The sequence below is a fragment of the Cetorhinus maximus genome, chromosome 5 (genome assembly GCF_964194155.1).
Source record: "Cetorhinus maximus chromosome 5, sCetMax3.hap1.1, whole genome shotgun sequence".
Taxonomy (NCBI): domain Eukaryota; kingdom Metazoa; phylum Chordata; class Chondrichthyes; order Lamniformes; family Cetorhinidae; genus Cetorhinus; species Cetorhinus maximus.
In genome coordinates this window covers 150733810-150746970 of record NC_135883.1, presented here as the reverse complement: position 1 = coordinate 150746970, position 13161 = coordinate 150733810, and the positions used below count along the sequence as shown (strand labels likewise).

Genomic DNA, 13161 nt, shown 5'->3' with positions numbered 1-13161 from the left:
GACAGATGCACATGTGCTCTGTTGCACATTGCTCCCTATAAAGATGGCAGCCGCATCAATAGTTGCACTTAAGGGAGGTGGTGGCAAAGTCTTATTTTTGCTGACTGGTATTCCAGAGACCCAGATTAATGCTCTGGGGGACCTGGGTTCAAATCCCACCAAGGCAGATGGTGAAATTTTTGAATTCAATAAAAATCTGGAATGAAAAGTCTGAAGATGACCATGAAATGATTGATATAAAAACCCATCTGGTTCACTAATGTCCTTCATTTAGAGAAGAAAATCTGCCATCCTTACCTGGTCTGGCCTACTTGTGACTCCAGACCTCTAAACAAGGGCAATTAGGGATGGGCAATAAATGCTGGCCTAACCAGCGGCACCCACATCCCATGACTGAATTTTTTTTTTTAAACGCACGGTGTTGGCAGCAAACGCAGCTTTTTAAAAAGTTTTTCTCATGTTAATGCAACTCAGCTGCAGGTTGCAGACCCCCTACTCTAATTAAATGTTCATATTCCACCAATGGAGATCTCAGGCTGCTGACCTTCAGATCTTACAAGCTTCAGGAACTGGACCTGCATTGCTTGTTTTTAAGAAAAAAATGGTAGTTATTTAACTCGCAATACAAATGAACCTGTCTCAATGTTTTTTTTAACACCTGTCTCTCTTCCCATTCTCAGTCAGACACATGTAGAGATTTCTATTTACTAAATGTTCTTTATTCCACTTTCTGCAGCTGGAACAAATTGGGTACAAGCAAAATTACAACAATTTCACCCATGACCGAACCAAGTTGAAGTGTCCTAGTTCTGTAAGTAAAGAGCTTTTATATAGTGGTGTAATATACATTATTGGCAACCAATTATAGCTGTACTACTTGTAACAGTCCTCAACTACTTCTAGTTCACACTTAAGATGGGGCTTTACCAGCGGTCTAGGGATAGGCAGGGAGGCATGGGTGGCCCCTAAAATGGAGAGGGAAGCCGTAGGGTGGAAAGCCCATCGCCTTCCTGCTGCCAAGATATTTTAAGAACGGTGCGTGTGGTGGAGGATGCCGCTCCCACCCAGGGGCCAATTGAGGCACTTAAGTGGCCAACTAATGGCTTCTTCTCACTGCCACTGGCATTTTACCAAGGACAGGTAGACCCTTTACCATGTGGGGAGACTGCCTGGTGAAGCTAGGGGGGGAACCACCTATTCAGGCACTCTGTGGCCCACAGAGGGGCTGTGCCTGGCTGCATTGTCCATCTCTCTGGCAATGGCACCTCCTGCCCTCATCAGGGCCTGCCTGACTGGCTTGGGTGCCCCTAAGCCCCACTTACCTTGTTGGGAGGGCATGTCCTTCAATGGCATCCTGCTCTTCCAGTTGCAGTCCCAGTAGTTGCCATCACTCCCAGTGGCGCTGCTAAGACTGCTGACCTGTCGGTGAGCCAATTGGCCAGCAGCTCTTAATAGGGAGCGGGTACACGTCCCTTAAAGGGACAGGAGCCCCAACAGCATCTAATTAGTTGCCGGACCACTGAAAAATTCAGCTGGATGTCCCATGAATGACCAAGGGAGCGTTGTCCCTGTTGTCAGGGTCCCTGCTGCTGATAAAATTCCAGCCAAAGTGTGCAACAACTCACCACAAAAAGCACTCAATGGGCATTTGCCTTCAATTTGGTGCTCTTCCTACACCTTGGAACTAAACATGCCAGACAGTTGTAACACAGGGTTGTATCAGGGGTTCAGATGACTTTCAGGAGTCTTTTGTGTTTCACTCCCAGTCCTTGGGTTGTGATCTGAACCCCAAGAGAAAGTTACAGCTCTTTGACTGATTAAAGTGATTGCTAACTACTTTCCAGTTAAACCAAATCACTTCAGTATGAATATGTAGTATACTACTTCAGAGTTACAGCACAGAAACAGGCCATTCTGCCCAATTGGTCCACTGTTGATGTTTGCCCCCCACGAGGGCATGTACTCCACAAATCACCCTGTCCCCATACCCCATTATCCCTTTCTCCTTCATCTACCTATCTAATCCAATCTTGAACGTTGACATAATTTCTGCCTCAACCACTATTCCCGAAGTGAAATTCATTGCCTCTGAATTATCCATGAGAAGTTATTCCTGCTCTCTGTTCTAAGTCCCTTACATTCTAATCTTGTATCCATGGCCCCTCATCCACATGGAAACAATCAGCTTCTATATACCCTATACAACACTTTCATAGTTTTAAATGTGTCTATCTTATTGCATAATCTGTGATGTTATAATGAAAGAAGCCTTATTTAAGACCATAGCATTGATTTTATCCTAAAACACCATAGAAAACTTCAGTGTAAAATGGATAAGAACCTTTCATAAAATGGGTGAGTACTTTCATTCATTCTAATTAGTTATAAAATATTTGAAGTGCATTAAAGGGTGAATGATGAATTTTGAAATTCTGATTCTAATACAAGTAGTTGTTATGCAAATTAGGTAGGTAAGTGCACGTGCAACCTTCCTATCCAGACAAACCAAGATATAAAGTATACAAATTTTTATTTGCATATTTATTTTAATTTTCACACCGAGAATCTGTGCTCCATCTAAAACAGAAGACTTTAATCTGACATTCACCTTAATTAGGATTGCTCAATATTGCAATCATTATAAGCAATAACTCAAATCCAAATATAAATGTCATGAGTTATCCTAATCACTTTTATTTGCTTTTCACATTCCCTCTAGGAGGCACCTTATTTATTCACATGTAGAAACAGTGCAGCAGAACCAGAAGGCACATCCAGAAATCCTGAACCAACAACGGTGTCCACTACAGCTCAAGGAGTATCTATGGTGGAGCAGAGAGTTTGGGTTGTTGTTCTAATAGCTGTGACTACAGTGATCTTGGAGCAACACTGCTCCTGATCCGAAAGCTGGAACCCTCAGAATGGAGAAAGCAGCAGGAAAAAACACTCAAAATAAATGGAATTAACATGGCCAAATGTTATTAAGAGATTTTTTTTAAAAAACACTTCAGTTCTTAGTGGAAAATATATAACAGCAGAATAACAAGGCAGGAGAAGGCCTTCAGCCCATCATGCCCACCGATCCACAATATTCCCTTGGGACATTTCTAATATGGGGAGAGGATCTTATGGGGAAATGGCGGCATGTGGTGATGTCACTGGACTACTGATCCAGAGGCCTGACTAATGCCCTGAGGATATGGGTTTGAATCCCAGCACAGTAGCTGGTGGAATTAGAATTCAATTGATTAATTAAAAAATCTGGAATTGAAAAGCTAGTCTCAGTAATGGTAACCATGAAGCAATCATCAAGTGTCACAAAAATCCATCTGGTTCACTAATGTCCTTTAGGAAAGGAAATCTGCTGTCCTTACTTGGTCTGGCCTACATGTGACTCCAGACCCACAGCAATGTGGTTACCTCTGAAATGGCCCTAGCAAACCACTCAGTTCAAAGGCAGTTAAGGATAGGCAACAAATGTGGACCTTGCCAGTGACACTGATGTCCCTTGAAAGAATTTTTAAAAATTGAATCCTGTTTGTTGAAAATGACCTCTTTGCATTTACATGCTATACTCCTTTCTACAAATTCCACCATTCTCTTTACTCCTTTAACGGCCCGGGAGCTGACAACTCTCTCGGGCCCCGATACCTCAAATATAGTTTCATGTCATTCATAATCCTTCCCTCTGCTAAATATAAAAACCTTTCCAATTCCCTGTACTATATTTTCTCTGCCAACTAGTGGAGCTTGTCCAATTTCTTTTATTTGTGGAATGTGGGTATCATTGGCTAGGCCAGCATTTATTACCCATCCCTAATTGCCCTTGTTCAGAGGGGTCTTTATGACAATTGGCAATGGTTTTGTGGTCATCATCAGACTTTTAATTCCAGATTTTTTTTCAATTGAACTCAAATTTCACCATTGGCTGTGGTGGGATTTGAACCTGGGTCCCCAGACCATTACTCTGGGTCTACTATATTACTACTGACAATGCCGTTATGCAACAGCACCCCCCTTACAGGAATACAGTAATTTGACCTCTTCTGGGGAAGAGTTGGATCAACGTATTTCAGAAGCGAATCAAAGACTATTTTAGTCAATGTTATATTATTTTTCTATCTTATAATACACTTTCCACATTCAGTTTGCACATCCACCTTTCTGTGGGAGGAGAGTTTCATCTCTTCACTGTCACGTTATCACCCGGAAACAGCTGTGTGGTTTAGTGCTGTTCAGTTCGTACCAGTTCAAGAAGTCCATCAGTTTTCCTGTGGAGGGGCATCTGTTCCTTATAACCACAGCTTCCGCCTGCAACAGGAAAGAACTACCTTTATATATTAAATAAGCAGGGGGGGGGGGGGGGGGGGGAATGGGATGTGCAAGGAAGGGCATCATGCAATGAGGATGACGGCATAGTGATATAATATCACTGAAATAATAATCCAGACGCCCCGATTAACTCTTTAGTGGAATTAAAATTCAATTAATCAATAAATCTGGGATTAATAGTGTTATGGACAGAGAAGAGAGGCAAACATGAACTCTTTTATTTTCTCACTGTCTGTAAGCAGAGGTATTTTAATTTTTGAAATAGGCTGTGGTTTGTTTCCCCAGATCCTCAGTTTGTGAGGTCAATTCTTAAAGTGACTCATAGCAAACCCTCTTTAGAGCTAAATCAGAAGTATTGTTTATTCATACATTCAACCCCGGGGGTTGGTCACAATTTCATACACACACACAAGCACAATAGGAAAGAAATTTACAACTATGAACAACTTAAAAGAAAAAGCATCACAGATATGGATACCAGTTCATGTGATTGCCAGAAAGTCAAAGTGCATTGAGGGTTCCTTCACGGAGGAGTTACAGTTCAGGCGGGTTCAGCTAGCTGAACCAGGAGTTGCAGAATTCCTTTAAAGTTGATGGTAATGCAGTGAGATGATGTTGGTATACCAGAGACTTGGCCTGCTTGGCAGGCGATGGCAGGAATCTTCCAGAGAAATACAGAGAAATAGGCTTTGAGGAGGCTTAGACTTAATGGTCAGCCTGGAGACTTGCTTTGATGTTTGTAGGCTAGAGGTTAAACAGCAGACTGAGTTGCAAGTCCAGAAATGTAATGTTAAAACTTTCCAAAGGCCAGAAGCTTAGGCCATGTGTTGTCGCCCATTAATGAGTTAGTTGCAGGCTAACAAGCTGTTCCTATGCCCTTGGTCCATTGTTCACCTTAGGAGATAGATGGTGGCTATTGGTGCCTCTGCAGTTATAATGAGTTTTGATGGCTCTCCCTTTGTTCTAGGACCAGGCTAGTGAGACAGACCATCTGCTTGTACCTGGTTTCATTGATTGTAACGTGCCCTCACAATAAGAGGTGTGAGATTCCGCAAGGATGAGGGTTGAGCTTTTGTCCTGTAATTGCTATGAAAATTTCCAGAAACTGTAGCCAATTTGTGAATCATGTGACCTGCAGCAGCCATATTTTGGTTCGGCAAAGTTCATTTTTTAAATAAGCAAAAGTGTAAGATTTGATTTAAATGGTTTATGATCTCTTTCATGTTTTAGGGACAATAGTTAGTCTTAGTAATGGTGACCTTAAAACTCCTGGACTGTTATAAAAACCCACCTGTTTCACTAATGCCTGTAGGGACGGAAATCTGCCATCCTTACCCAGTCTGACCTATATGTGATTCAAGATCAACAGCAATGTGGTTGACTCTTAAGTGCCCTCTGAAATTACCTAGCACTGAGGGTGTCAAGGGCACTTTAGGTGGGGCACTTCAATGTCCATCACCAAGTCTGGCTTCGTAGCACCACTACTGATTGAGTTGGCTGAATTCTGAGGGATATAAGGCTTGACTGGGTCTGCAGCAGGAGGTGAGGGAACCAGCAAGAGGGAGAAACCTCACCCTCACCCTCACCAACCTTACCTGTCACAGATGCACCTGTCCATGACAGTATTGGTGGGAGTGACCACCACACAGTCCTTCTAGAGATGAAGTCCCATCTTCACATTGAGGATGCCCTCCATCATTTTTTATGGTACTACCACCGTGCTAAATGGGATAGATTCAGAACAGATCTAGCAACTCAAAACCGGGCATCCATGAGGCACTGTTGGCCATCAACAGCAACAGAATTATATTGAACCCCAGTCTATAACATCATGACCCAGTAGATCCTCAACTCTACCATTACTATGAAGCCAGGGGAACAACTCTGGTTCAATGAGGAATGCAGAAGGGCATGACCAGAAGCAGAACCAGCCATACCTAAAAATGAGATGCCAACATAGGGAGAGGTGGTGGCATAGTGGTATTGACACTGGACAAATATTCTAGAGACTCGGGGTAATGCTCTGGGGACCCAAGTTCAAATCTCACCATGGCAAATGGTGAAATTTGAATTCAATAAAAATCTAGATTGTCTCCATTGCTGATTACTGTAAAAACCCATCTTAGGATGGCCAATGCCCTTTAGAGAAGGAAATCTGCTGCCATCCTTACCTTGGCCTACAGACCCACAGCAATGTGGTTGACCCTTAAAGGGCAAATAGGGATGGGCAATAAATGCTGGACTAGCCAGTGACACTCACATCCAATGAATTAAAAAGAAACATATTGAAGCTACAACATGGGACTACTTGCATGCTAAAATAGTGAAATCAGAATGCAATAGACAGGATTAAGGAATCCCACAACAAATGGATCAGATCAAAACTTTGCCACATCCAGTCATGAATAGTGGTTAAGCAACTCACTGGAGGAGGAGGTTCCATGACAACCCTCATTTACAATGCTGAGGCAGCTTGGCATGTCAGTGAAAAAAATAAGGCTGAAGTAAACATATTTAGCAAGAAGTGCCAAGTTGATTATTTATCTAAGCCTCCTGGCAACACAGATGTCAGTCTTCAGCCAATTCAATTCATTCTGCGTGATATCAAGAAATGGCTGAAGGCACTGGATATTGCAAAGGCTATGGGCCCTGACAATATTCCAGCAATAGTATTGAAGACTTGTGCTACAGAACTTGTCGCACCCCTAGCCAAGCTGTTTCAGTACAGCTACAACACTGGCATCTACCCGGCAATGTGGAAAATTGCCCAGGTATGTCCTGCACACAAAAGCAGGACAAATCCAAACCGGCCAATTATCACCCCATCAGTCTACTCTCGGTCACCTGCAAAGTGACGGAAGGGGTCATCGATGGTGCTGTCAAGCGGCACTTACTCAGCAGTAACCTGCTCACTGATGCTCAGTTTGGGTTCCGCCAGGGTCACTCAGCTCTCAACCTCATTACAACCTTGGTTCAAACATGGACAAAAGAGCTGAACTCCAGAGGTGAGGTGAGAGTGACTGCCCTTGACATCAAGGCTGCATTTGACCGAATGTGCCAAGGAGCCCTAGCAAAACTGGAATCTATGGGAATCGGGGGGGGAAATTCTCCACTGGTTGAATTCATGCCTAGCACAAAGGAAGATGGTTGTGGTTTCTGGAGGTCAGTCATCTCAGTTCCAGGAGTTCCTCAGGATAGTGTCCTAGGCCCAATCATCTTCAGCTGTTTCATCAATGACCTTCCCTCCATCATAAGGTCAGAAGTTCACCAATAATTGCACAGTGTTTAGTGCCATTCATGACTCCTTAAATACTGAAGCAGTCTGTATCCACATGTAGCAAGACCTGGACAATATTTAGGCTCGGGCTGTTAAGTGGCAAGTGCCATTTGTGCTACATAGGTGCCAGGCAATGACCATCTCCGACAACAGAAAATTTAACCATTGTCCTTTGACATTCAATAGCATTACCATCACTGAATCCACAACATCCTGGGGGGTTACCATTGACCATAAACTGAACTGGACTAGCCATGCTAATACTGTGGCTACAAGAGCAGGTCAGAGACTAGGAATCTTCTTGTGAGTAACTCACCTCCTCACTCCCCAAAGCTTGTCCACCATCTACAAGGCACAAGTCAGGAGTGTGATGGAATAGTCTCCACTTGCCTGGATGAGTGCAGCTCCCACAACATTCAAGAAGCTCAACGCCATTCAGGACAAATCAGCCCACTTGATTGGCACTCCATCCACTCTAATGTTCTTGTGTTCATGGTGTCATTAATGACTATTGTTGGAGTCTTCCAAGCTAGGGCTTAACATCATCTTTATTTAAAAATAACATCTAGAATGAGACTTCATCCTTGCCACCAGACTGCAGGAGAGAACCCACTCATGATAGTCATGTGATCTTACATCACTTACCAAAGTTGATGTGAATTGTCTTACTTACATATTCACATTAACCCTTTACATTCATCTCCACACCACCCCCCCACCCCCCCGCCCCCCCCGCCAAGACTTGGACTTCATCTCTGATTCACAGAGGCAAACGCTATGGCGGTTTGACCAGTCTACCCGACTGAGTTCTCAGCTCTCTCAGAAAGGATTGAGAACTTGAGCCCTCTATGCATTCTCTCGGTCTCTGTTGGGCAGAATGAGAATTGTCAGAGGAATAAAGTTCACCATTCAGGCTATCTTCCAGGTCACCTGAAGAACTGGTCAACTCTGTAGAAATAAGGGCACGCCTGTTCCTTTGCACTATACCTATACTACACTATATCCGCTGTCTCCACAAGATAGGGTCACAGATGTGGCACTTTCTCAAGAGCTTGGCCTTGATGAGTTTGTTCATGAATCCACACTGAATCTCTAGGCTGGAAGTCTGGTAGTTTGTGTACCCTGTGCTGATTATTTAGTTCCGCGTTTGACTGGAATGGTACTCATCCTCCTTCTCCCTCACCTTGTCCAAATTTGCTTCTGTCAGACACAGCATAAGTGTGTGCAGAAAAGCAGGAAGCTGAGTCCTCAGCCTCCTTCCCATTGAAAGCTCACATGGAGCCAGACTATTCTGGAATGGGGTAGAATGAAAACTTAACAGTGCCAGGTTAATGTCATCATTCATTTTTAATAAAGCCTTTACTGTCCACACTCCCCTTTCAGCCTCACCATTAACTTGCAGGTATCTTGGTGAACTAGTCATGTGGGCAAACCCATAAGATTCAGTGAGCTCTCTGAAGTATTCACTAGCAAACTGGGAGCTGTTGGGCTGTTGTCCAAAATGATGAGACTTGGAATCCCATGTGTGGCAAAAAATTCTTTCAACAATACAATGTCAGCCTCAGATGTATGACCACGCAGACCTTTTACCTCTATCCACCTTGAATAGTAGTCAACCACTATCACCCTTTGAGTTCAAGAAGATCCACCCTCAGACATTCCCATGGTCTGCATGGAAATGAGGATAGCATCAGTGGTTCCCTCTGCTCCTGCCAATGGATAGCGCACATGATGCAATTGGATATCAACTCTTCTAATGATTTGGAGAGCCCTGGCCACCACACAGAATTTCTCGCTCTAGTGCGACATTTCGTGATATCAAAGTGACCTCTGAAGTATATCGAGTCATAGGACTCTAGGACTAACCAGTCTCTCATCGTAAATCAGCAAGTTATCCACAACACTGACGTGTCTTCTTTGCTTAAAATATTGCCTCAGAATAGGATTTTGTGGTGTATATTCTGGCCATCTTCTGATCTAGTACTCACGAATTTGACCACATTCTTCTTCTGACATTTGTGCATTTCTCACCTCATTTAAGCATTGTGTTGTAGCTGGTAGATATTTGGTCATTAGTGAAGTAAAGGTCTCCATCTCTTCAATAAAATTTCTATCCCCTTGTTCTGGCCTTGCTACAGGAATGCGCAACAACACATCCGCTGTAGACTGTTTTTTTCCTTGCACAAACTCAGTTGTATCAAATCTCATCAACCTCATACAAAATCTTTGCACCCTTGGCAGCATCTTTGCTAATTCCTTCACATTCAATAGAGTAACCAAAGGTTGGTGTTCAGTCTCAGTTGTGAATTGAAGACCCATGGTGAATTGAAGACACATGATCTGCACGCTTCTCGCGAACCCAGTTAGCAGCTAAGACTTCTTTATCAATAACTGCATACCTTTGTTCTGTTTCGGTCAAAGAATCAGATGCATGGTACACATGTCTATGTTTACCATTTCTCTGCATCTGGAAAAGTACTGCCCCCAATCCAGTCGATGATGTACCTGTGGCAACAATCACAGGCAGTACTGGATCATAATAATCCAACGTGTCCGGTGATATTAACATTTCCTTGATTCTTTCAGACAATATTTGTTAGGCTTCTTCCCAGCACCAAGCCTGCTCTTGTCTTAGCAGCTGACGTAACGGTTCATTCATGTTTGCAAAGTTGAGTAAGAACTTCCCCACCAGCCCCGTAAATCACTGGAGCTTGGTGACATTTCAAGCATGTGGAAATTCTTGGATCACCCTAGTTTCCTGAGGATCTGCACTGTCTCCTGACCCATGTACAATATGTCCTAGGAATTTAATAGCCGGTTGCAAAAACTCACATTTGTTATTCAGAGTAAGTCCCCCTTTTTGTTATCAGTTCTTACTCTGGCATCATGTTCAGTTCTAGTGGACAGTACTCATGTGGCAAATTACTCACTCCAATCCTTCCGGATACAGGTCATCATCCACTGAAAAATCTCGGGTGCAGACGTGATACCTAAAGGTAATCTCTTAAAGCAATATCTCCCAAATGGTGTAATAAAAGTTGTAAGCAAATTGGATTCCTCATTCTTTTTTTCTTATTCACAAGATGTGGGCTCCGCTGGCTAGGCTAGCATTTATTGCCCATCCTTAATTGCCCTTGAGAAGGGTAATTGCCAAAAGCCACTATTCGCGTCTAGCTGAGTGAAAATCGAACTCTTTCCCAGCTTTGCCAGACTCTCATTCACAGACAGCATTGGATGAATTTCTTTTTCAACAGTTTTATTCAACTGCGTGAGATCTACACAGATTCTTTGTGATCCATTTGATTTTGGTACTGGAACCTTACCTGAACACCAACTTGTGGGTTTTGTTACAGGTGAAGTTACTCCTAGTCATAATATTGAGTCAACCTCCTGCTTTACCTGCTGCAGGAGTGGGTGAGGAACTTTCCTCGGTGTAAACAAATGCAGCGGCTTTGCTTCGGGACGAAGCTGATGTGATAAGCTGTTTTCCTTTGAATAATTGTGGAAAGCCTGCTCCGAAAATCTTTAAGATGCTCTTGGTTTTCCAATTCCTCCACTCCGTAAATCAATTGTAAATCTGTACGAACTCTTCTGTTTAAAAGTGAACAATACCGATTCTGGGTTACGTATAAGATTCAGATAATTTTCCTCTCTTTCTATTGAAATGTTGCATGTCCCGTGACTTTAAGTTGTTTGCCTCCTGGCCCATGCTGTTGTGTGCTTGATGGCTGAAGAAGATCTCACTCCAACCACAGTTCAGTGTTGGGGAGAACTGAAAATCCAGCTCTAGTGTTCAGTTTAAAACATGTTTTATGGCCTTCGTCTTAAATTTCAGCACTCCAACAACCTCCGTTGACCCTTTAATCTCACCGAGGAACAGCACCTCTGCATCATTAACGTCTGCAGATTTGCAAATCTTTGAGGGTTTTTCTTTTTTCTGCAAAGTAAACTCCTTGCTATGTCCTGCTATGACACACTGCTTTAAAATGACCCATCTTCATATAAAATTAGCACTCTGGAGTTTTGGCAGGACAATCTCCGCATCGATGTTGCCTTTTCCGGCCACACTGATAACACTTAGTTATGACAGTTGCTGCGGATTCTTCACGTTTTCCCTGTTTCTTTAACATCTTTACTCTGAAACTCAACAAACTCCACTGAGTAGGGGCTGCTTTGCAAATGAATCGAAATACTGAACAATTCTGTTTCCTAACCTAATCAACTGATTTGGTTAGTGTTAAGTCATCCCTCAACTGAAAGAGATCTGACAAGTTTTCATCTAAGACTCCAAAAACAATTCTATCTCAAATTAATTCTTCCTTTAAGTTGCCATACTCACAACTTTCTGCCAGCCAGTATAGATTATTAACAAATGAATCACTTCCCCCACTCCAGTCGCCCGCTCAACAATGGTATTTTTCCTCAGACTGAAGTAGGCATCAAATGTTTTCATTAACTCATTGTATGCAGCGGTTTCCTCATCAATTCTTTGTCTGACTAGGACGTTGTCTGCACAACCACCCATTGTGTGCAGAAGTGTACTGACCTTCCCCTTGCTTGGCTTTGTAGTGTGTCCCAATGTGGTGCAGTATCTTGCAAATCTTCTGCGCCAGTTCAGCTACGCTTCAGGTTAGTTTGGGTCTGCAACTTGCTCAAAGAAATCAGTTAGGGCAATGACTTCTCCATTCTGTTCCTTTTTCATTTCTTTTCTTCTTTTTAATCTGCTGCTTGTTCACGTGCTATTTGGTTTCTGCCCGTTCATTTTCTTGCTGTCAGTTTACCTGCTGCCCACGTCCAATGTTCTTATGTTTGAGGTGTTGTTGATGACAATTATTGGAGTCTTCTGAGATAGGGTTTAACATCAACTTTATTCAAAACATAACAAAGAATAATAACATTAAAATGAGACTTCATCCTTGCCACCAGGCTATAGGAGAGAAGCTGATCATGATGGTCATGTGATCTTACATCACTTACCCAAGATTATGTGAACTGTCTCACTTACATATTGACAGTAAACCTTTACACTACATCCTTCACCTTAACATTCACTCCCTGCACTTCAACGCACAGCAGTGTGTACCATATACAAGATGCACTGCAGCAACTCACCAAGCTTCCTTCAGCAGCACCTTTCAAATATGTGACCTCCACCTCTAAGGACAAGGGCAGCAGATGCATGGGAACACCAGCACCTGCAAGTTAACCGCCACATTACACACTGTCCTGACTTGGAAATATACCTCCATTCCTTCACTGTCACTGGGTCAATATCCTGGAACTCCCTCCCTAAGAGCATTGTGGGTGTACAGTCTCACAGATGAGATGAGAAATTTCTTCACTCAGAGGGCAGCGAACCTGTGGAATTCTCTAACATAGAAGGTTGTGGAGGTCAAGCCATTTAGGACTGAGATGAGAAATTTCTTCACTCAGAGGGCAGCGAACCTGTGGAATTCTCTAACATAGAAGGTTGTGGAGGTTAAGCCACTGAATATATTTAAGAAGGAAATAGATTTCTAGACTCTAAAGGCATCAGGGGGTATGGGAGAGAG

At 43.0% G+C, this 13161-nt stretch overlaps 1 protein-coding gene across 1 annotated transcript in view; it reads left to right on the top strand.

Moving 5' to 3' along the window:
* Nucleotides 1-2973, top strand: part of plb1 (phospholipase B1) — a 71561-nt gene extending 68588 nt beyond the window's left edge. Inside the window, exons 22-23 of the mRNA XM_078542869.1 lie at nucleotides 737-811; nucleotides 2720-2973. Of these exons, the coding sequence (XP_078398995.1) occupies nucleotides 737-811; nucleotides 2720-2899 (255 nt within the window). The 3' untranslated portion in view covers nucleotides 2900-2973. The remainder of the gene's footprint in view (nucleotides 1-736; nucleotides 812-2719) is intronic.
* Nucleotides 2974-13161: the final 10188 nt, after the last annotated feature.